Below are 23,094 nucleotides of genomic sequence, written 5' to 3'. Positions count from 1 at the left end.
AAATAATCGAAGGGTGGATTACAAAAACAACATAACATGTCAGTTTTTCCATATTCGATATATATATATATAGATATAGATATATATATATATAGATATGTCATTTTGTTTAAAACAGGTTTTCTATAACGCTCTCCTTTACCATTATTTCAAAAACAACACATGTCATGAGTTAAAATACGTATTAAAAGTTTTTTCGATTCCAGCAATAAAAAATGACAAAAGAGTTTCTACAAATCACATCACAATAAATATATCAAACAACGTCTATCTACTTAATATTTTTCTGATAGGTACTTCAAAAGTTTAAATAATTATTATTTCTCATTGAAAAATAAGCACGTCATAATATTATTGTGTATTATCCCATGAAAAAAAATAATTCATAATTTAAATATCATAATTTCTGCTCTCTATTGTTTTTGTTATACACCCTTCAGAATATCCTTATAAATTTCGTTTTTTCCCCCCAAAAAGTCTCTTAAGCGCTTTTGATGTATTAATAAATAATCACTAAAAAAAACATGAAAATGCTCTAAACCTTTATTTTACACATGTTTAATGAATCTGTACCAAATTAGTCTGAGGCATTATAAAAAAATATAATTAAAATTACGTAAAACGTTTTAATGCATTTTAAAACTCTTTAAATTTGATTAAAATGATACAAGTATATGATGTAGATATCTAATAATACATACAACTTTCAATACCACGTCTATTGTGATAAGAATGTTTCGTTTCTAATTTTCTATAATATAGTATTTATTTAATGATAATAATTGTCTTTTAACTATATTATACATATTCCAAATGCATAAAGGGTATTCTACTTTATTTAAAGTTATATGGATAGTATATACAACATAGTATATTATACACCAGGATACAAATAACATGCGGTTCTTGTTGTATGCACGTTCGGCTATTTCTTTTAAAATGTCACATATTATGAATGGAAAACGGTTTTTCTTTGTTTCACTGGGCGTCCAAATAATAATTGGTTTATGTTTAAATTTTTATAACCAAGACATTTCACTTAAATATGTACCTAGTTAGAAATCTTAGAATATGTTTTAGACATTGAATTAAAAAGAATGATGACCTACATTAAAAATGCAATAGCTTCTGGCTACTGCAGAATAATCCAACATCCGACCCGATACCTGTCGACATTATAACTGACACAATACAATAACACCCCTATGTTCCTTCTAGCAACGTTTGCTTTAGGCTAAAAATATCCGTTACAGTGTTTTCATTTAGATACCTAATGGTATACTTTATTGGTCTTTTCAATGAGCCCGAGAATTTGAGGAAAGAAGAAAAAAAAACAATACATGATATAAACATATTAAATTTGGAAAATGCAATAATAAAAGTAAATATTACGAGAGGTGGGTCTTATTAAAAACGTGTTTCTATGATTAAAGATGATATTTGTATGTTGTTTTTAAAATACGTGTATTCTCGAAAATCAGTTTAAGTGCCTGATGTTTCACCTAGGTATTGCAATACCGGTATTTCAAAACCGGTGTTCCAATATTTATCAATACCAAAATACCGGTTTTAAAAATCTAAAATACCGCAATTTATTTTCGGTATTAAGAAAGCACACTCGTTTAAATTTTTTCAAAATGAATTATAAGTTATGTGCTGCTAAAATGCAAATACATTGAGTGAATCAAATAGAGGTGAAAAAATAATAAAACAAACTTCAATAAATATTTATTATTTATATAAGTAAGTAATTGTCACGATGAATTATCATAATACTATTTTGAAATAGAAAACATCCATGACAAAAAAGTTCAATTATTCTATCATTATTGATGACTGTACAAGCATTGAATTTAAGAAGCTTTTCCTACAGCCGGACTTATTAGCACTTGATGAACTTTTGAGGGGTTTTGTTAAAATTATCAATATATTCAAATTATTTGTATAAAATGACTAGTTCCACAATTATGAGCAATACATATTTTAACATAATAAATGTAGGTATGTAGGTTTTTGCTATAAAATAATATTTTTAAAAGATTTTAATAGCTATATTTTTATTGATAAGCACCTACTTTTGTTTTTATTAATGTTTAAGAAATACCGGTATTAATACCAGTATTTAATAAGAAATACCGAAAAACCGGTATTGAAATTTTCATTCGGTATTGCAATCCCTAGTTTCACCTTTTGGTAATATAATATTATATGTCTATTGTCTACTTATGATATATTTATATATTCGACTCAAATGCTAAGACTACTTATTTAGACCGGGTTTTTGTTTTTATTAACTGGTCTTATCTTCAGTCTTAATATAGTAATAAGTTTAATCATTTTAATATACTATGTCCGATCCGAAGAAAATCATATAGGTCTCCACAAGATGAAGGTTGTATAAACAGATTTTTGTTTTCATTGGGTGTTAACCACTTGCTCATCATATTATTAGGCCCATACTCTGGTTCCAAACACACATTGAAAAACAATATAAGTTTTTTTGCAGACCCGGGATTGGAACCCTGGACCCACGAAATTATTCGCCAACACGTTACCTGCTCAGTTTTCGTAGTATTATCTTCAAGTATTTGGTATTTGTCTTTGATATAATTGACAAACTTCAGATTAAAGTTTAATACTAAGACGTTTGTATATAATTATTAATTATCTGTTTAATCGAGAGTACATAGTAAGTTTTTACTGTAGTTATGTATATTACTTATATGTTTTTTGTTGTAGTAAAATTCTTTGATACTGATAAATTTGAAAGTATTTACTGAACTAAAGTATTCTTCAATTTATCTAGGTATATACAATTAATTTTGAATTATTATTTTAATTACTAATCGTAATCGGTGTCAATTGATTGTAAAAGAAATTCAATATTAGCCAAAAGCCGTTTTGCTTACATTTTCATATAGGATAACATACTTTGGAAAATATCTATTAACAGTTGATAAAAATAAATGTATTCTCATCAACAAATACATAAAGTATTATCCCATCTACTCTTCTTTGAATAATAAGGCGATGAAACGAGAAGAAAAATGCTCGCTGGAGGGTAGCTTAAGTTTACTTTTTACTTTGAAATGTAAGCGCTCCGTTTTATTTTCATTTTGTGTAAAGTTTGTTTTATTTTTTCGTTGTGTTTTATATCGTTTATATTTTTTTCTGCTTGGAGCACTCGACGCTCTTGCGGATAGAATGTCCGCTTGAAAAATGATCTCGACAGTGAAAGGTTGGAAACTACCGGCGTGGCTGAAAATACTGGGAAACTTTCTTGCGCAGTAATTCGAATCGGTTGACACTGAAAACTGTCAATACGGAATAAAATATACCACCGAACACTATAAAAAAGAAATGAAACATTTAATCTTCTTTAAATTTTAATACATAACATTATTAATTAATTTTCAATCAATGTTTTTTTTTATTTTATGCATTTCACAATTAGTAAGTTATAAAAAATGAGTGTTAAATAATATAATATTATCTCACTACTAGATATGAAAAGAAATATATTATATTTATAAGGATTTTGTATTTTCAAAAATAAGCCATCTACATAATTATATTGGTTATTTTTCTCTTCTTCTTCCATGACGCTTTCTTTCTTATAGTCTTCTATCAGCAAAAACTCCTCGAACTCGTCTGAAAAATCTATCGAGCATTTTCTTTAGGATACGGCAGTTAAAAATAGGAGGGTTAAGTCATTCCAATACCAGGCATCATATGAGTCATATTATGATCTTGAGCAGGGGTAATCAACCTGGCCTTTACCGCCCAATGATGGGCGTTCCAGCTTTCATGGTGGGCGGTAGGGGTTTTAAAAATTTCCATAACTACTTCAAAAGTTACTTACCTACTTTATAAATCACCATTACTGTGGAACCGGTAGGCTGTTAGAAAATTTGAATACTAAAAAAGATACAAAGTGGATGGTAGGTATAAAAAGGTTGACTACCCCTGATCTAGAGCAACGGTGCCCAACCCGTAGCTCGCGGCTCGCATATTCATCGCGTATATATTAAGCGCGAAGTGTATTTAAAAAATCGGCGAAATTACTACTCACTGTGGCAACACCTCGTCGGCAATCACCACTAGCGAAAAGGCGAGAGTATTAGTATATTAGTCTATTATGGGCGAGACGAAGCGGTTTCTGACACAAGTGTCAGTTTGAGAATTAAATTAATCATAGAGTATCCTAATAATAATTATTATGTGTGAATGTGAGCCATAGAAAAACAGACATACACTTACAATTTTCAAGTTTAACATTCAAATAAATTATTTTAGCTATTGAAGACGTTCAATTATCAAGAAATTCAGTCACTCGTAGAATAGAAGCAATATCCGAAAATATCAAATTACAGAGAAAAAAGATTTAGAAAAATGCGTTTTGTTAAGTGTACAATGTGATGAATCAGACATCTGCAATTTTGCTCAAATAAATATTTTTATGAAGATGATATTTTTGATTGCTTAGTAAAAGAAGATATACTACCAGTTTCGCCACTAAAAAGAAATACACATGGAAAGGACATAATATACAATATATTATTATCTGCTGATTTTTTTCAAAAAAAAGGTCATCGTCCTATATGTGGCTCGCCTAAAATTTTGAAATTAGTATTTTTCTCAAGATAAACTAAAGGTTGGACACCACTGATCTAGAGTCTAGTGCTTTGGACAATAACCATTAGTACAATGAGTTTTTTTGGTTAACATTTAATGAAAAATTAGCAGTTAGTAGTAAAACAAATCATTGTTTTTAACAAGTTTCCTTAACGGCCCACGTGCTCGTCGTAGGTCAAAATTGAGTTCTTATCGTATTTTCAAACCATGATCCTGGACACTCCTTAAACGTTGTAGATAATCTATTTATATAATTTTGAAGCCTTATTATCTTTTATAGTTATTTTAAACATTTTATGACTGCATAAAGTATTTTTTTTACATAAAATAGTATTCTTTTAAACCTCTCGCACTAATGTTTTAGAATATAGTCATATTTTGGTACATAACTGTGCATTGGTGTTAAGATTTTTTACATTTATTAATTTTTAAACGCATTTATAAAACTATAAGTATAATTTATTACGAGATAATTTTTGTAAAATATTCACGATAAAAAATTATATTGATAATCTCTGTGATCCCAAATTTGACAAGAATTAGGCATTTTATTATTCAAAAAATCGGCAAGATTAACACATCCGAAGATGATTCTAAAGATATTTATTATAAGCTATGTTTTTGACTATTCAAGTGTGATAAACATCTTATGAATAATGATTGCTTTATAATAATTATTGATCTAAAAATAAGGAGTGTTTTTTTGAAATACGCCATTTCTTTTGTCATTCCCCAGTAATTAAGCTACTCCCTACTTTAATTATAGTTTGTCAATTTATGGCTACGACCGTATGTTGTAGCTTAACCACTGGGGAATGCCAAAAGAAATGGCGTATTTCAAAAAAACACTACCTTATTCTTAGGTCAATAATTATTATAAAGCAATCATTATTCATAAAATGTTTATCACACTTGAATAGTCAAAAACATAGCTTATAATAAATATCTTTAGAATGATCTTCAAATGTGTTAATCTTGCCGATTTTTTGAATAATAAAATGCCTAATTCTTGTCAAATTTGGGATCACAGAAATTATCGATATAATTTTTTATCGTGAATATTTTACAAAAATTATCTCGTAATAAATTATACTTATAGTTTTATAAATGCGTTTTAAAATTAATAAATGTGAAAAATCTTAACACCACTGCACAGTTATGTACCGAAATATGACTATATTCTAAAACATTAGAGCGAGAGGTTTAAAAGAATACTATTTTATGTAACAAAAATACTTTATGCAGTCATCAAATGTTTAAAATAACTATAAAGGATAATAAGGCTTCAAAATTATATAAATAGATTATCTACAACGTTTAAGGAGTGTCCAAGATCATGGTTTGAAAATATAATAAAAACTCAATTTTGACCTTCGACGAGCATGTCCCCCCAAAAACATATTTTGGATATATTACGGTTTGAAGTCTACGTTTTGTTAGGAGAAATAGAGTTTCTAAAAAAACCATAATATTTGGTTTATATCTACATTATATTGCACGTTATTTCAGTTATTTCACTTTTACATTATCAGATTCACGACTTTTGCAGTTGTTTTGCATTTAATCTCGAAATTGAAAAATTTGTAGATACGTTGGTTTTACACTCACGGTGCGACATGTCTCAAATGAATATGGCATAAAAACCTTGAAATGTGTAAAACATTTAAAAATTATTTTTTATTATCCTAATATTATTATAGGTGGAAGAAAATTTGGATAATAAATATTAATAGCATTCAAATAAATACAGAATAATATAATTTATTTCGTTTATTTATACATTACATAAATTAAATCTCACATTATTTGAGACAAAGTCAATTTCCTCTAAGTAATTTACTAAAGTAGGTATATACCACGGATTTATTTCACTAGTCAGAATCTTTATGAAAGTTAACTTGAGTTCATACAATAATATTTATCATTGTATATATGAATATCTAAATATATCGTATTTATTACGTAATTTATTTATAAATATAACTATTAGTATGAAATAATAATTCATTTGTTTTTTCTTATAATGGTTTCGTTTATTAAAGTATTTTGTAAATGTTTTAGATGGGTTTAAACGTGAGAATGATTGGAATACTTATATGAAAATGGTACAACTGAAGACAATCTTGCAAGCAATCTCCTTCCCGCAGGCTTTACTGACAAAACAAATGAAGGACAAAGAAAACGAATCATCCGCCAGATATAATTCTCTCATGATAATTTGATTTGGTTTACCAGGTCGCTTTGTAAAGGGAAACGGAAACGGCCGAAACTGCTTATGTTCTTTGAGAAGTATTATACTGCCTGTCTGTTTTAAACGAGATACCGAGATTTGAAATGAAAAGAAAAATAAATTTCTAATAATACGGTTGGGATTTATGAAAAGATTTTATCGTTCCTGAGAAAGTATTGAGGTTTAAATCAAGTGATTATACCAAAGACTTTTCTTTATAATAACATGTCATTGTGTAATATACTATATTTCTAACAATAATATTGAAAACTCTATGATTTTTAAATAAAAATGATATCATTATTTTTCTTCATGACCTTAACTATAATTATGTTGACAACTTCCATTAAAATGGATAAAACTAGACATGCTGACCATTAAATGGCGTGGAATAAAATAAATATAACATCCTTACCTGGTGTGTTTTATTTAAAATAATAATATGTGTCATCAACAAAGTAATATGTTACTACAAAATAATAATTTTTAAAACGCGTAAATGTTATTTAATACATAAATAATGTAGGTATATAAAAACAATCTGTATAGACGGAGAATAATAATATGTATATTTTTTAAATTGGTGATTAACCATATATTATATTGACAACGAATAATAGAGTTGGAAACTGTATATTTATATAATGTGTTTTTATTATTATACCCTTATTCTTATTATAAGGTATCTATCTAGTTCTGTTAATTTACTATTGAGATTTTATTTGATTTAGTAATAAACCAATGATAGGTTAAATGAATAATGCTGAGATTTTAAATAAATAATTCTTTAATACATTTTATATTGAAGGTAAATAAATAGAAGGTATATTATATGCTTTTATTTTATTAAAATAAGGAATACTTATAGTTTAGCTAAATTCAATGCCAACATAGTATTTATGAGCTCAAACATTAAGAAAGATAATTGTGTCGCTACATTTCAAAATCAGCCAAGTCCACCTTTAGGCATTTTTTACTTTTTTGTGAATTGCTGAAGAACTACTGCTTTCTAATATTTCTGCAATATCAAAATGTGGAATTTATTAATTTAAAATATTCTATACTCGAAAGAATATAAACTTTCACCCTTGTGTATATTTTAGAAAACAAAAAGCTTTTTTTCTCCTATTCATCTATTATGGACTTAGCTGATTTTGAAATCTAGCGACACAATTATAATATTTAGTTAATTGGAGTATATTAACATTTTTAGAGTAAACATTACATATTTTACATAGATTCTATAGTATATTTTTTATATTATAATGTGCATAATCCGAAATTAAGGACAATAATTTGTTTTACGTTATTATATTATTTTATTTTTTACATATTTATGTTCATCTTAGGTTTCTGGAAAGTTAATTTGACTGTATTGAAAATGGCAATCGTCTTGCTAAAATTGATATATAAAAAAATATTACAATCTTAGATAATAATATGTATCATTATCATTATCCTACAACTCAGCGATCTCTCCTCTCTATCTCCCCTTATCCTGGACCAGTGTACTCTATATCTTTACGCTGGTCACTCTAGCATATTTATTGACACCGTCTAACCACCGGAGTCTAGTCTTGTCAGTCATCTTACGATCAACCGGTTTGGTATCCAAGATTACCCTTGGCGGTACATGGCCTGCCTATCGGAGTTTACCAAATTTAATGAATGCGAGACACATTTTTGGTAGAGGTTGTAGAGTTCTAGGTTTTTCCGAATACTCCATCATTCTCAATATAGTATAGGGATATATATCATACGTAGTACCTTTCTCTCAAATACACCAAGCGTACGCTCAACAGCCTTCGTAAGGCTCTAATAATACCCCGTTTACACGTGTATGGATTTACTATTGACAATACGTATTATCGCGGCCATAACAAAAAAGTACATGTGTAAACACGTGTTATCGTGCAAGTTGCAAGATTGCATGCATGTATCAAAAATGTTCAGAAGCTTCTGAATTTTCACGCGACAAGTTCTGTAGACTGTACGATATCTGCACCTGCGCAGTAGAACGATAGTGGCCAACCTAAGAAAGTAAAAAAAAACGAATTACACCACGCAGAGGCTCATTTTGTGGTTAACGGATTTACACGACCTGTCAAATAGTACCTACAATACAGTGTAGAAAAAAATAATTCTTTCTTAACTTTATTCTTTAAGCACTACGGTGCATGGTTGCAGCATCAATCCCGTGCGGCTCCGTCTCGGGACGGAATGAGCACTTAAAATCACTTCTTTTAGACACGTTTAAAGCGTAATAGAAAGCGGCCGTGCATATCCACGGCTGTGCATATATGACGGGTGGTGGTGGGAACTTTAACGGAAAAAAAGTTCAATACAGTGCCAACATTGCGTCTCACTTCCTCTTGAAGAATGAGATTGGTGAGACAGTCGGCACTTTTAAATCAGAATACCTTGTAAATCAGAATATTTGTACGATGGGAGAATATTCGAGACTTTAGCTGATTTTGAAGATACAACACCTTAATAGCTATATAAATTATTTACACCGTGAGAGTTTTTATTTTCATAATATATCGTTATCATTCGCACTTTTTGTGTTATCAGTTTTATTCCAATACTTGTAATAATAATATTATGTTTTATTATATATATGTACGTAAACACTTCTATTATAAGGTTGATAATTAAATTGCCTTAAATATAACAATAGCTTGTAAAAAAATATTATTGCCTTGAACCTAATACCTAATTAATAAAACAAATTAAAATCTTGACTTAGATTTTTTAATCAAAACAAATTAAATTACATTTTTTCTATTGTATTACTATACAATGAAAAATATTATCGCTTAGGGCTAATTTCTTAAAGAAAAAATGAATTCGTGGAAAGTAATGCAATGAAGCGATCACAAAAATGTTTATGTTTTATTTTTATCGTAAAATGTTCCAAAATGTTGACTCGCAAAAGGTCAATGTTAATTGAAATTTGACAATAGAAAGGTTAAGAGTAGATAATAATGTCAGAGGTCAATTCAAACTGTATAATAACAATAAATATTGAGCTTGTTCGGCCGAGTTGAATAAGGTGGCTTTAAATAACTAAACAGTTTTATTTTCAAAGCTAATCAATTTTAAAAAACATGATTTTGAAATACTTCAAAAACATATATAATATTAGAAAAAAAATTAAAACCAAGTGAGACTCAAACTCACATCATTCTCTTTCCGGGCTTTTTCTTTCATCCTTTAAGGCTATACCTCAGTTGAGGCATGGTCTAAAAAGATCGTGGCTAGGCGATGTGCGGTTTGCGCGTTGCGGGTGCAAATGACGCATGCCGACCGAAATATAATTTGTCATATAAATTCAACATGCGTCCATTTAATGTTCTGTTTGTTATTCTATTAGTAACAATAATAATATGTGCATTGACATGTTTTCTTTTTAAAGTAAATGGGTAACGTTTTTAGTCTTCTTTACACGATTTAAGCATTAATACCCCCGTCGCCATCACGAAACAAATTGATGTATTGACACCTCGACATTCGCTCTCAGACTGCCAGCGAGTCAAAAATTTCGTCGCGCCTATCGTTGAAAATTATTTGCCGTTTCACTGAAGTATCGCCTTAACCTTTTTTTCGATCCTATGATTCATGACAATTATTTACTATGCTTTAACTAAGATAAGTGCTTGCTTCAAATTCATAGAGGTAATTTAAGTTTTGATTAATGGATTACATAATATGTGTAAATGACGTTATTAATTTATATTAACATGCATCCAGTGCTATCCAAATACATACATGGTTATTGGATTCTTTAATATAGACTTTAGACAAAACATAATTTAGAAGAAGAAAAGATTCAACATTCAAAAACATTATGTATATTCAGTTGCGGCTAAAAAAATATTATTCAATATTGTTAATTATAACATAATAGTATGTATTGCATAATGTGATTTCTATAGTGTATTCGATAACGTTATGGGTCGCGGATTTGAATCCCGGGTCTAGCAAAAAAAAAAAAAAAAATGTTTTTTTTTCAATATTTGTATTTAAATTCAAATTATTGACATATTAGTTTGAGCCAGTGGCTAACTTGTTGTAAAGCCAGTTTGTCCAACAAACTGTCACATTCTGGGCTGATATAATACACATATTAATAAGATCTTAATAGGATCAAAAATGATAAAAAAATATTTTTTTTAATTAAATCAATTTAATATTAGTTTAGATCTATTAGTTTATTTATTTTCCTTTGAAAGAAAAATTCTCCGCCGTATATATGGACCGATCAGGGATGGCACCAATTGGAGGAGAAGATATAATGCTGAGCTCTACGGGCTGTACGAAGATTGCAGCGCAGTTCAATCAATTAAGATTGGGAGACTGCGATGGCTAGGTCATGTGTACCGTATGAATGACAATGAACTGGCAAAGAGAGTAATATCCAGCAATCCAATAGGACGTAGAAGAAGAGGGAGGCCAAAGATTCGCTGATTGGATGGAGCTGCCAGTGACTGCCGTATTCTGGGGGTACCAAATTCGAAAGCGGCCACACTGGATAGGGACAGGTGGAGGGAGCTGTTGGAGGAGGCCAGGACCCACACCGGGTTGTCGCGCCCCTGATGATGAGTTTATTTATTTTTCATTAGTTATTTTTAGTTTATAATCATCGTCATCAGCCTGAATCTTAGAATCTTTTCATTGTTCGATGAACCTTTTAAAACTAATTCCACTCTTCTTGGATTTATAAGTTACTTTGCCACTTACATCCGCATAACTTGAATATTTTGCCAAATCAGCGATTTCTAAGAATAGTTTTTGGACATTTTCTACTTTTTACCTCTCACTAATTGACACAATTTGTTCAGTGTGTTTGATCTACGTGTGCAGCTAATTTCCATCTCAGGTTAATTTGAAATCTCTATGGAGTACATCGTATTGTATTACCCTTGTTTGTCCCCATTCAATTTTTTGTTCTTTCGTGCTTGGCCTAGGATGTTAATCCGTTGTGATAAGTTTCTGGATCCCTTATTTATCGAGTCTATGTTGGGTATGCATATAAAGTGTACAGGGGTAAGTTTTGCGTAATTTTAAACCCCAGAACACTGTGGGGCAAAAATATTTTGAATAATGAGACATTAAAGTTAGAAAATTCATTCAAATTTATCTATTTTTGCATTGTAAATTTGAAAGATTATCTGATTTTTTATATTTTAAAAGAAAAAGATTTACAAGGTAATAACTTATATTAACTTAAAATTGGCCTATATAAATATAAAACTGACACAATAGCGGTCAATAAAATTGTTTGAGCATTAATAAATGTTGTCTCTCGAACATTTTAACAAAATTGATATTCCTATTTCTTTCCTTGAAACTTCATATTATGCGATTACCAAAAGTAGACACTAGTTGAATACTTATGGATTTAGATACCTACAGTGTGAGGTCAGTTTTCAGTTGGTGAAAATCACTCCAGCCTAGCATTACTTTGTTACAATTTCATCAAATAATATACATTCATTAATTATAGACATTAATTGCTGTTTATATAAATCTTATTTAGTTTAATATTACTTTTCAACTTCATTATACAAATATAGTATTATGTAATTTACTTATATTGAAAGAAAAACATGCAAAACAACTTTAACTGGATAAAGGTTATAGAAACCATATTTATGTTGATAAATTTCATTCGACATGAATTCCCAAAAAAAGTTTCTTTCTAGATGAACCAATCCAGTTCACATATGCCATTAAAAAGTTTCAAATGTTTTCCACGAAATAATCCCAGCTCCGCCAAAGTCCACGATATGTTATTCTTCGTACAATTACACTGAGGAAATTGGTTTTCCACCTAATACTCCACATTGTTCGGAGGGAGTTCTTTGACTTACGTCGAATTAAAAGTTTTTCCATAAACTTATGCGAATCGCTCCGCGAAAGTAAAATTTTCCTAATCCCATGTCGAGAAACTTTCCTAACAATAAACAGTAGCATACGTAAAGCTCAGAGACCTCGTATTAATGTAGCTACCTTTAAATATATTATATAAATATATATATAAAAAGAAACTTTTTGTTCTTTTTCTGTAACATATTGATATTACCGATATCTTGTTAATCTTACATAACATTTCATTATAATGCTACCTACATATCGCTTATTTATTATAAGGTATTCTAAACCATGTGTAATAAAAAAATATAATACAATATAATTATAGACTTTGGAACACTTCAGATAGTATACAAAAATAATTATACGTAAATGTATTTTTTAGTACAATATTGCATTCTGTAAAATGTTCAAATATAATGCTACAAATTAATACTGGCATATTATTAGTTATTGAATAAAATATAAAATTATAATATTTAATAATAATATTATGTTGCTATTACCTATATTAGTTGCCTATACCTAATATTAGTTGCTATCTACCTACGTATTAGAAAGAAATATAGAAAAATGTTAAGCCAAGTGGGAGTCAAGGAGACAAACCTCACATTTTTCTACTGTCCGAATGCTCTATCCATTGAGCTATTAAACTGATCATGATTTATAAGGATAAAAAACCCATAATATTTTAAGTTATAATCGCGGTAACTAATTAGTATATTAGTAAAACGATTCACAGGCGATGCTAGACGGTTAGGCTTAATTATTTGTGACGTTTTTATATTTGTGAATAATTATTATATTTTTTTATTCAATATTTAAGAATGTAAAATTCTTCTAAATTCTTCGTTATTAAATAAAACAAATCACTAATAAAGTATTCATTTTGGGCTATAGAATAGTATACATAATTATAATGGTTAATTTTATTTTAAATCAATTTTTAACAGTACCTATTGCCAGTTGATAATTAAATATTTTTTTATTTTTATTATATCCGCCTACTCATTAACATCATATTTTCCTATAGAGATATTTCCTATAGAGAACCATGGTATATCTGATGCATTTGCCAAGCACTTTGAATCACTGTACAGCCCAACAGAACCGCTACTTGACCCCAATTCTACTGGTTCGTCTGCAACGCAAAATCTTCAAATTTCAGCATTCGACGAAAAAGATGGGTTTTCAAATTTATCTCCTAGAAGTTCATTTGGACCATATGGCTTACCATCTTATCTTGTTAAGGGCTGTCACAAACATATATCCCTTCTGATTAAACATATATTTAATGTAAGCATAGCATCCAGCACTTTTCCTGATGCATGGAAAATAACCCGCTTGAGGCTGCTTCATAAAAAGACATCTAGATCAGAGATCTCTAATTATAGGCCAGCCAATAGCAGATCTTTCAACTCCATGTAAATTTTTGAATCAATATTACCTACATAATATTAACATCAACCGCTAAATAGACTCTCGGCTCTCCGATTCACAGCATGGTTTTCGACTTGGTCGGTCCACACTAACAAATCTTATAGTGTATAAAAGTTTTATTTAAAATTCTATGGATAAGTCAATTCAAATTAATTCTGTGTACACAGATATTTCCAAGGCATTTGATCGCGTTGATTACGATATTTTATTACATAAGCTATGTACATTTGGCGCGTCATATAGTATAATATTATGTTTTTTTGGTTCTTATTTTAAAAATTGCCGACAATTTGTTGATTACCAAGGGAATAATTCGCGGAGTTTTAGAGCAAACTCAGGTGTTCTTCAAAGTTCACATCTTGGCCCAATTTTGTTTCCAATATTTTTCGATGATATTGTCAAAATTACAACCAATTCTTCTTGTTTGCTATTCGCAGATGATCTTAAACTTTTTTGAACTATTGAAACTTCCATTATGCTGTGCCATGATGCAGTCTGATCTAGATGCTATCGCGCAATAGTCTATTTTGAATAAACTTAAATTTGCTACCTCAAAATATAATATTATTTCATTCAGTCGTTCAAGGCATACCTTATTGTTGCCATCCACATTGTCTGGTATAATATTGAGTAGGGTAACGGAGATAAAAGATTTAGGTGTATTGTATGATGCAAAGTTCACTTTCAATCAACATATTCTTAACACAATGCTTTTAATTAATTTTGTAATTAACGTGTTAATTTGCATTTGAAAAGTAATTAGCAAAAACACAATTTTGTGCGGCCCGTAAGCTATAGGTTAACATCAGTACTAGATCTAGCAAAATAATTGGTTGTGTTATGAGGGTTTCTAGATCATTTGAAAACGTCCGAGTGCTACGAATATTATACGTATCATTTGTGTTGAATATTATTGAATATGCCAGCATTATTTGGAGTCCTTATAGGTCCGTCCACAAAATTAAGTTGGATCGAGTCCACAATAGATTTCTTAGATTTCTCTACTTAAAGACATACGGATTCTTTCTTTATGATGAAGATAATAAAATAAATTTTCCGACTCGTTTTCTTCTGAGTATGCTATAAATGCAATCCCCGTCCACCCAAAGAGTGATTGCTCTTTTAAAACATTTCTTTTTACTTCTTCGTGGGTTCATTTACAATCTGTATATACTAACAAATATTAATTTTCATGTTCCCACCAATATCACTCTACGGTCTTCATGATACCTCGTCACAGAACAGATGTGATGTTTCATGATGCTGTGTATCGTTCGATTAACTTATTTGATGGAACCATTAAGCTTGATTTGTTTTTTATTAATTATATCATGTGTGTGGACGTGTTAAATGGGTTAAATTTATAATTGTATTTATCACTTCACTCTAATATCTACATAAGCAAATACTATCTTTTCTACTTTCTTGTTATACTGATTGTTATTTTGTAATTAAGTCATTTTTATAATTTAACCTTAACACCCTGTTCGCACTGTCTACTGGTTTCCGGCAACCAGGTGGATAGAAACCACGAAATAGAAGAAAAGAAAGTAGCATTTACGCAATGTGGTTGCGTCAAAGAGACGGTTATCGGAGACTGGTGAAAACAAGAGCAACTCACTCGGTGACTGGAGTGGTAAGCAACCAATGGGATAGCTTGTTTCTTATTACGCGCTCCGCACTACACGAAAAACCATAATTGAACTTACCTCAAAGTAACCGATATTTTTTCATCTGACATGATGCACGGTTATTCATATGCTGGCCTGTGATTGACGACCTCAATACATTCAAAATCTCGTCAAAAAATCTTACATTTCAACATAATTGAAAAAAATATTTTGATACTTTCTCAAATCACTAAAAAGCACATTGAACAACCTTAGTTCTTTTTTTCTTCCTCTGCTTCTTCAGGAACACATCTACTGCAACAATATCTTCTACGTCTACCTCGAGACTATGCCGGCATGATACTGACAAGATTTTTCGTGTGTCGTTGCCCTATTAATTGGTCTCTCGTCTTTCGTAGCCTACTTTATGGATGCTGGCAATCATGGTTGCTGAAGACTCATCGAAAGTGCGTAAGGGGCCTAATTGACAACATACTGCACACGTATTTTTCACATGAAATTAAAAAAAAAACGATTAAAATAATACAAATTAATAAAAGTGATATTATAATATACAATAATTATAAATTACAGTAGTAATTACTGACTCTTAGTGATACTTTTTTTTAAATATCTATAAACAATTATTACATGATTTGATTTTACTTACTTTGCCTGGAGAGGTTATATTAAAACTAAATTTCTGAATATGCATGAAATAAGCTACATCGAATCATTGGAGATGGTGTGTTTGTCATATAAAATGGCGTTTTTCTCATATAAGATGGCGCGCTTGCCTCATAATATAACTTAGGGGTGTTAATTAAATATGCACCCAGATATCTAATAAAAATCATTTTTAAATATATAAAATGTTACAAAATAAAACACATGATTACATAAAATAAATCAAGCTTTATTTCACATACTTACAATAAATTTGACAAATATGTTACATGATTTTGGGAGATGATCCAAAGCTTCATAATTAATTAGTATTATTTAGCTAAAACTAAAATATTGATTTTCCTTTTAAATAAAAGCGTAATATTATAACATAATATAAGCATACAGCATTGGGAGATTATTTCAACTTTTCAATATACATAACTGAAAGTTGATTTGATTGTAATAATAAAATTTGATGTGCGTTAAATTTCAATTAGTAATATTGTACACAATTTTCTAATGTCTATTTTAAGTGATTTTTAATTTAATTAAATAAAATATTTCAATTTAATATTAATGATATTTAAATTGAAAAAATAATTTTACTTTACTAGAAGCAGTATTTCAAAATAATATAATAAAATATTTTTATGATAATATTGAAAAATATTAATGTACAGTCCTAATTTAAAATACAAAGAAAAAAATGTTGTAATTTAGAATACATTTATAATATTTTCTCTTGACCTTATTTTAATAGCTGTTATTTAATCTCCCATAAATTAAAAATACTTAAAATAAGATACTTTATTTGAAATACACCATCCAATTCATTTTCATATTAAATAATTGCGCTATCTACATGTATTCAATGGAACTTTAGCTTACAAATATGTTATTATCTGTCACGATTTATATGATTAGCATTTTTATTAAATGTATGATATACAAATATTTACAAAAATATGATAATTGGAATAAATGAATATTTGATTTACCAAACGTTTTAATATGTGGAATGTTTGTTGTTTTCATAATATTCATAACAATTTTTTTGTGTTACTATTTTTTTCCATAAATCTTTTTAAAGTCATAAGAAAATTTTTATATTAGTAGTGTCTATATTTTTGAAATAAATGCCACATCTTTTCAAAATACAATATATCTGTTTCATGAAAGATCTCAGTAATTTATATTTAATATTAAATGATTTTTTTTTAAATTATAACTCATTAAATAAGTGAAAGTTTTTATATATTTTCTTTTTACTTATTATTTGTTAAAAATGCATCATTAAATAATATTTGTCTTTCATTATAATAAAACATTAACATAATGATGTATATTATTTAATTCTAAAAATGTATAAACTGGGATATTTTTTTTTTTACTAAAATGTGAAAAGCAATTTTTAATTACTTTTGCTCGATTAAAAACTTTCATTTTATAATACTGAGTTGAAAATTTTTTGTGTTTATAAATTAATTTTCATAAAAATAATATATTACCTATACAAGATAAAATAAAAATATTATTTTAGACATAATGATTATATTAATAATAATAATATATTACAATAAATTAATTCTTATAATTTTATTTTACAGTGATTTTTTAAACTATTGTGTTGGTTACATTATTAAAAATAGTAATAATTATATATTTTTCATTATATACATTTAGACAATACTGCATTCGTAATAATTTTATATCATACCATGTGATTAATAACATCAAATTTAATGTGTGTTTATAAACATTTAGCAATAGAAAATAAAAAAATAATATCATCACAACGAATTTGATTGGAATTTTCAAACGAGTCTTGATTACGAAAATTTAATAAAAAAAATATTAAAGTTCTTGTAACGTATTCAAAATAAAAGTTAAAAATTATTTTATAAAACTAGATAGTTGTCCAAAAATAAAGCGTTTTATTGAAATAGCATTAGGCCGTAGATAATAAAAAATGTTTAATATGAATTTAATATAACTTGAAAAAAATATATTCTAATAAAAATAATCCTAAAATAACATTGGTAAATCATTTCTTACAAATAATATAATAGATCTTATTTACAAGCGATATGCAGTCATTAATTTAGTTTATATTAATTAAAATGAATGAATAAATTCATAAAATTTCGTTGGGGAAACCTTTACATTTTTGATATATTTAAATTTTCAATTAGATTACGAACCAATCTTTAATCGTAAACATAAATAATATTATAAGTACCTATTTAATACCAATTAATAATTCTTGTTAAATAATTTTTTTTAAATATTATAATAGTAGGTTACTATGTGATTATGAATGTTTTCATTCACGATTTCATGAATAATTAGAATTTGTAAAAATCAAAAGAAACGAAGCTACAGTATTTACTATCGATAAAAGGGGTATTTTTTACTCAAAAGAGGAGTTATTAAGATATAAATAATTTTATATTAGGCACTTGAAGATAGCAAATTATAATAAGTTTTGGTTAAAAGGTAAATAAATTAGTTGTAAAGTTACGCTGTATATTATTTTGAACAGAAAATGTTTACCTATAATTGTGACCAGGTAAGTATAATAGTATAACCTTAAAATATAATTATATAATCGATATTTACAAACATCCATTCTTCTTATGTTATAAATAGATATATAGAATCCGCCTTAGGTAGAATTTATAACTGCGAAAATATTCGTTATCAAATTGAGTAGCAAAACTGTTTTACAGATATTTATTTTCAAGTTTGTAGAAGTAAATATATACTTACTGAATAAATAATAATTTAAAAAAAAATCTACGCCATTGCTGTGTGAAAGAAAGGATACATAATAATACAATACACTCTCTCTTTATCTTGAGTTAAAAGTTGGTTGCTAATCACAGAACAGATGCTAAATAGAATTCCGAGAGGCTATAATACCAATACAGTAAATTTTGAAGCAGGGTTTTGAATGTGTGAGTGTCCTACAAAAATAAACCACGCATTGTGGACGAGCAATAGTGTGCGTAATACACTAATATTAAATGAGCGACAATGCATAAACTGAGAGCAGTTGTCAATATTAGATGTATGACGTATTCTTGACACATGTTTAAGTTTATACCGTATTCTTCCTTTCTCAAGATTGGTTGCCTGCTTCTCATTACCCGTTAGGTATTTCAGTTCCCATTATTTCTGAGTTCCCTGCTGCTAACGAACAGTTTTGAAAAAAAAAAAATTATGGTCGTTCTGGAGGTCTGCGTATTTTTGTACGAGAAATGATTAGATATTCGTTTAACGTGATCTGAATCAAACACATATTAAAAAACAACATTAGGGATATCCTAAGTATTCAAAGAGAGATGCTCTGCTAATTAATCTACCATGAGGCTTAATATAAAAATATAAATATTTTTCAAAATATGAATTTAATTATAATTTTATGATACTTTATAAGAAAAAAACATTGTTCTGTTGAATCAGTCAAACAAAATGCTATCAGTATTAATTATACGGGTTTTAAAGTAGTAGGCTCTTGCCTTAGAGTGAATTCCAATCTACCATTATATATTTACTGAGGCACTTACGTTATAATGTCTCAATTTTATTAAATATTACAATAATGTTATATAATTTACATTTATAACGCATGTACAAATATTACATTTATTATTCAAAATAATATTTGGAAGCCATTAACATTTAAATTATTCACATTGTATACCTAAAAATATAGCTGGGAAATAATTTTGCTTGCTTAGACCTTCTGTGTTAATACTATTGAACAAACATTTCCTCTGCTAGGGCGCCTTTTCCTTCAGGTGTGCTATAATATCTCGACGCCCAATCGTTCTCATTACGTACAGCAAGATTTGGGAGTCTCGGTTGTTCTGAAAAATAAATATTTTGTTTAATTGAATATGTATATTATATAATAATATGATTTCAGCGTAGATTTGGTATTGTAAGGGGATTTCTACACGAGCAGATAAAACGCGGTGGCTAATTAGCCTATCTTCACAAACGTTTCTCCGATCGTAGGATAAGTCAGTCGAGTGATAACTCAAGAGGCTTCATTCTCGCTGACGGAAGAATGACAAACCAAACTACACTAGGTAATAAATACTGTGTGGTTGTCACGCAAAGTATACATTGTCTCATGTGTGATCATGATTTCAGTTACCCCGTCTCCACCTGCTATGTATATGCAGCCACAGTTTGTGCACGGCCGCCTTCCATAACGCTTTAAACGTGTCAGAATGAAAATAATTTAGTGCTACACTTCCTTGTCCTGAAGGGATGCTGCACGGGACTGATGTAGCAACCATGCACCTTAGAAAGAGTTTTAGAAAATAAAAATAATTTCTCCGCCGTCATTGTAACATTGGTTGTGTTTTCCACCGAGATTAAATGTATGTGACAAGCGAGTTTATACGCTTTACAATACCGTGCATACAAGGCCGACCATAAAACATGAGCATGAATACATGCTGTACTTTACACTCATTAAACAAGACCCGGTCAATTATTTTAAATAATTAATTATATTATACACATAATGCCATCCCTCGGAATCATGGTAAATTACTTATCGAAAATAAAGTCTTTTATATTTCCAAAACAGATAATAATATGTTTATTAGATTATATTTTTTCATTTAATTTCACGACCCAGCGAGTACGGCTGCTGTTTATTGAGTTAAATAAGCAAATATATTGTTTCTATGAAAAAATGCTACAAAATAGTAATAAAATTAAAGCTGACCCAGAGAATAAAAAAATGTAGGTGCTATTTTATCAACAAAACTATCGATTATCAAACTGATAATACCCATAACATTATAAATCGATTCGTTACAACTCAGCCACCGTGTGAGTAATAGCTATATAATATTTTATATTGTAGTGGGTCTTTAAAGTATTTTTTAATAACTCGCTGTAGTAATAATATTATGAAATAAAAAATTATATTGTGGTATTATTAATTTAAATCTAGCGTATACCTGCATTTAGATATCAGCATATCCGGCTCATTAAATCTTGTAGATTGTTGATGGGCTCGTATAACTGCTTTCAGTCGTCGCCTGGTAGATTTTACTTCTTGACTTCTCGATTCCAATAGAAGACCTATAAATTAACAAAAACATAATATTATGAGCTATTTTTAGTTACAAAAATATTACAAAAACGTTCTAATAAAAAGCTCAAATTTTATTTTGTACGAGTCTTATAATATATAATAAAACTTTTTGCTTGGGTTTCAACATAATTGGTAACTTTGGGATTTATAATATATACAAATAATATATATGTACTATAGAACTGATGATGTTCATAAAAAGGTAATATTATCTGATACTTATTAACCTTTATTCTTAGAGTAGGTTTCTAGGTAATAAATAGTTGACAAGTAAACATGACTATCATTGTAAATAGGGATTCCAATCCCGGGATTTCGAGCTATTTTAATTCCAATATTTTAAATATTTTAAATCGAGATAAATATAATCCCGAAACTTTCGGGGTTGATTTTTTAATAAATTTTTATGGAAAATAAATTAAAAACGAAAATTTAACAGAAAAAATACTTTTAATAACAAATAACTACATTAGAAATAAACTGAGTTTGAATGAAGTTAGATTTATACCCATGTGTAAATTGCCGATTCATTTTATTTTTTTACATAAATTAATAAAAATGAGATAGATTGGAAAAAAACAATGCTTCGCACTATTAACAAAGTAATTCCACCATGATCTCATACGTTTTACGGCAGTTTCATATTTGGCTGACTAATTAGATTTATGATGCGGAAAGGCTATAAATACACCATTTCTTTACTATTTTAAATCTAGCTAACCCATTCATTAAGTCTTTACTATCAGAAACAGCAATTTCATATTAAATTCACATTAATATTTATATAACAATATTATTCACTCCATTCAATTTATGTATTTCCAAGATTGAACGTATACAATATTAACAATAAATGTCTTAAATAGTCTTAATTATACTATATTTATTTTTGACGGATTTTATCAATATTATTTGTAAATATGAAAAAATTATATTAATAATGGAAAAAAATTCCAATCCCGGGATTGTCAAATTGTTATTCCGAAATCCCGGGATCAGAATCTTGGCTCGGTATTGGATTCCCTAATTATAATATAATTTTAAAATGTTAAATTCTATAATATACTGTTTTATCTCATTATTTTTTCCAAGTTATGTATGAAGGATTTGAATCCCGCAACCAACAAAATTAGCTTGTATTTTTAATGGCGTATTTTTCGTCTACTGCTGTAATTTTAAGAAAAGTCTCGTAGAAGGGGCTGTCAGAATGATATCATATGATTTATTATTTTTGTGAAATAGTAATATAGAGTAAATAGGAGAACAGTGCGATGAATTTATATAAGTTGCTGATACGAATATGAAAATATTTTTGCAATGTAAAGGTAATTCATAATAAAATAAGTAGTATTAAATAATGAATGCGGAAAAGATTTCCATTTAATGGTTTTAGAATTTTTGTATGCTTTTTAAAATCCTTCTTTTATAACTTTATTAATATTACTGAAAACAATAGCTAATGCGACAAAAAAAATTAAGTTATCGATTATTTATTAACGGCAATGTGAGCT

At 28.5% G+C, this 23,094-nt stretch overlaps 1 protein-coding gene across 1 annotated transcript in view; it reads right to left on the bottom strand.

Moving 5' to 3' along the window:
• Positions 1 to 19,131: 19,131 nt before the first annotated feature.
• Positions 19,132 to 23,094, bottom strand: part of LOC147078328 (protein O-mannosyl-transferase Tmtc2-like) — a 556,500-nt gene continuing 552,537 nt past the window's right edge. Inside the window, exons 10-11 of the mRNA XM_085958718.1 lie at positions 21,447 to 21,570; positions 19,132 to 20,333 (exon numbers count right to left, since the gene is read on the bottom strand). Coding sequence (XP_085814844.1) covers positions 20,300 to 20,333; positions 21,447 to 21,570 — 158 coding nt within the window. The 3' untranslated portion in view covers positions 19,132 to 20,299. The remainder of the gene's footprint in view (positions 20,334 to 21,446; positions 21,571 to 23,094) is intronic.

The sequence above is a fragment of the Rhyacophila brunnea genome, unplaced genomic scaffold (assembly GCF_057557595.1).
Source record: "Rhyacophila brunnea isolate RB1 unplaced genomic scaffold, BYU_Rbru_1.0 scaffold_11, whole genome shotgun sequence".
Lineage (NCBI taxonomy): Eukaryota > Metazoa > Arthropoda > Insecta > Trichoptera > Rhyacophilidae > Rhyacophila > Rhyacophila brunnea.
This window is presented reverse-complemented; position numbering and strand designations above follow the sequence as displayed.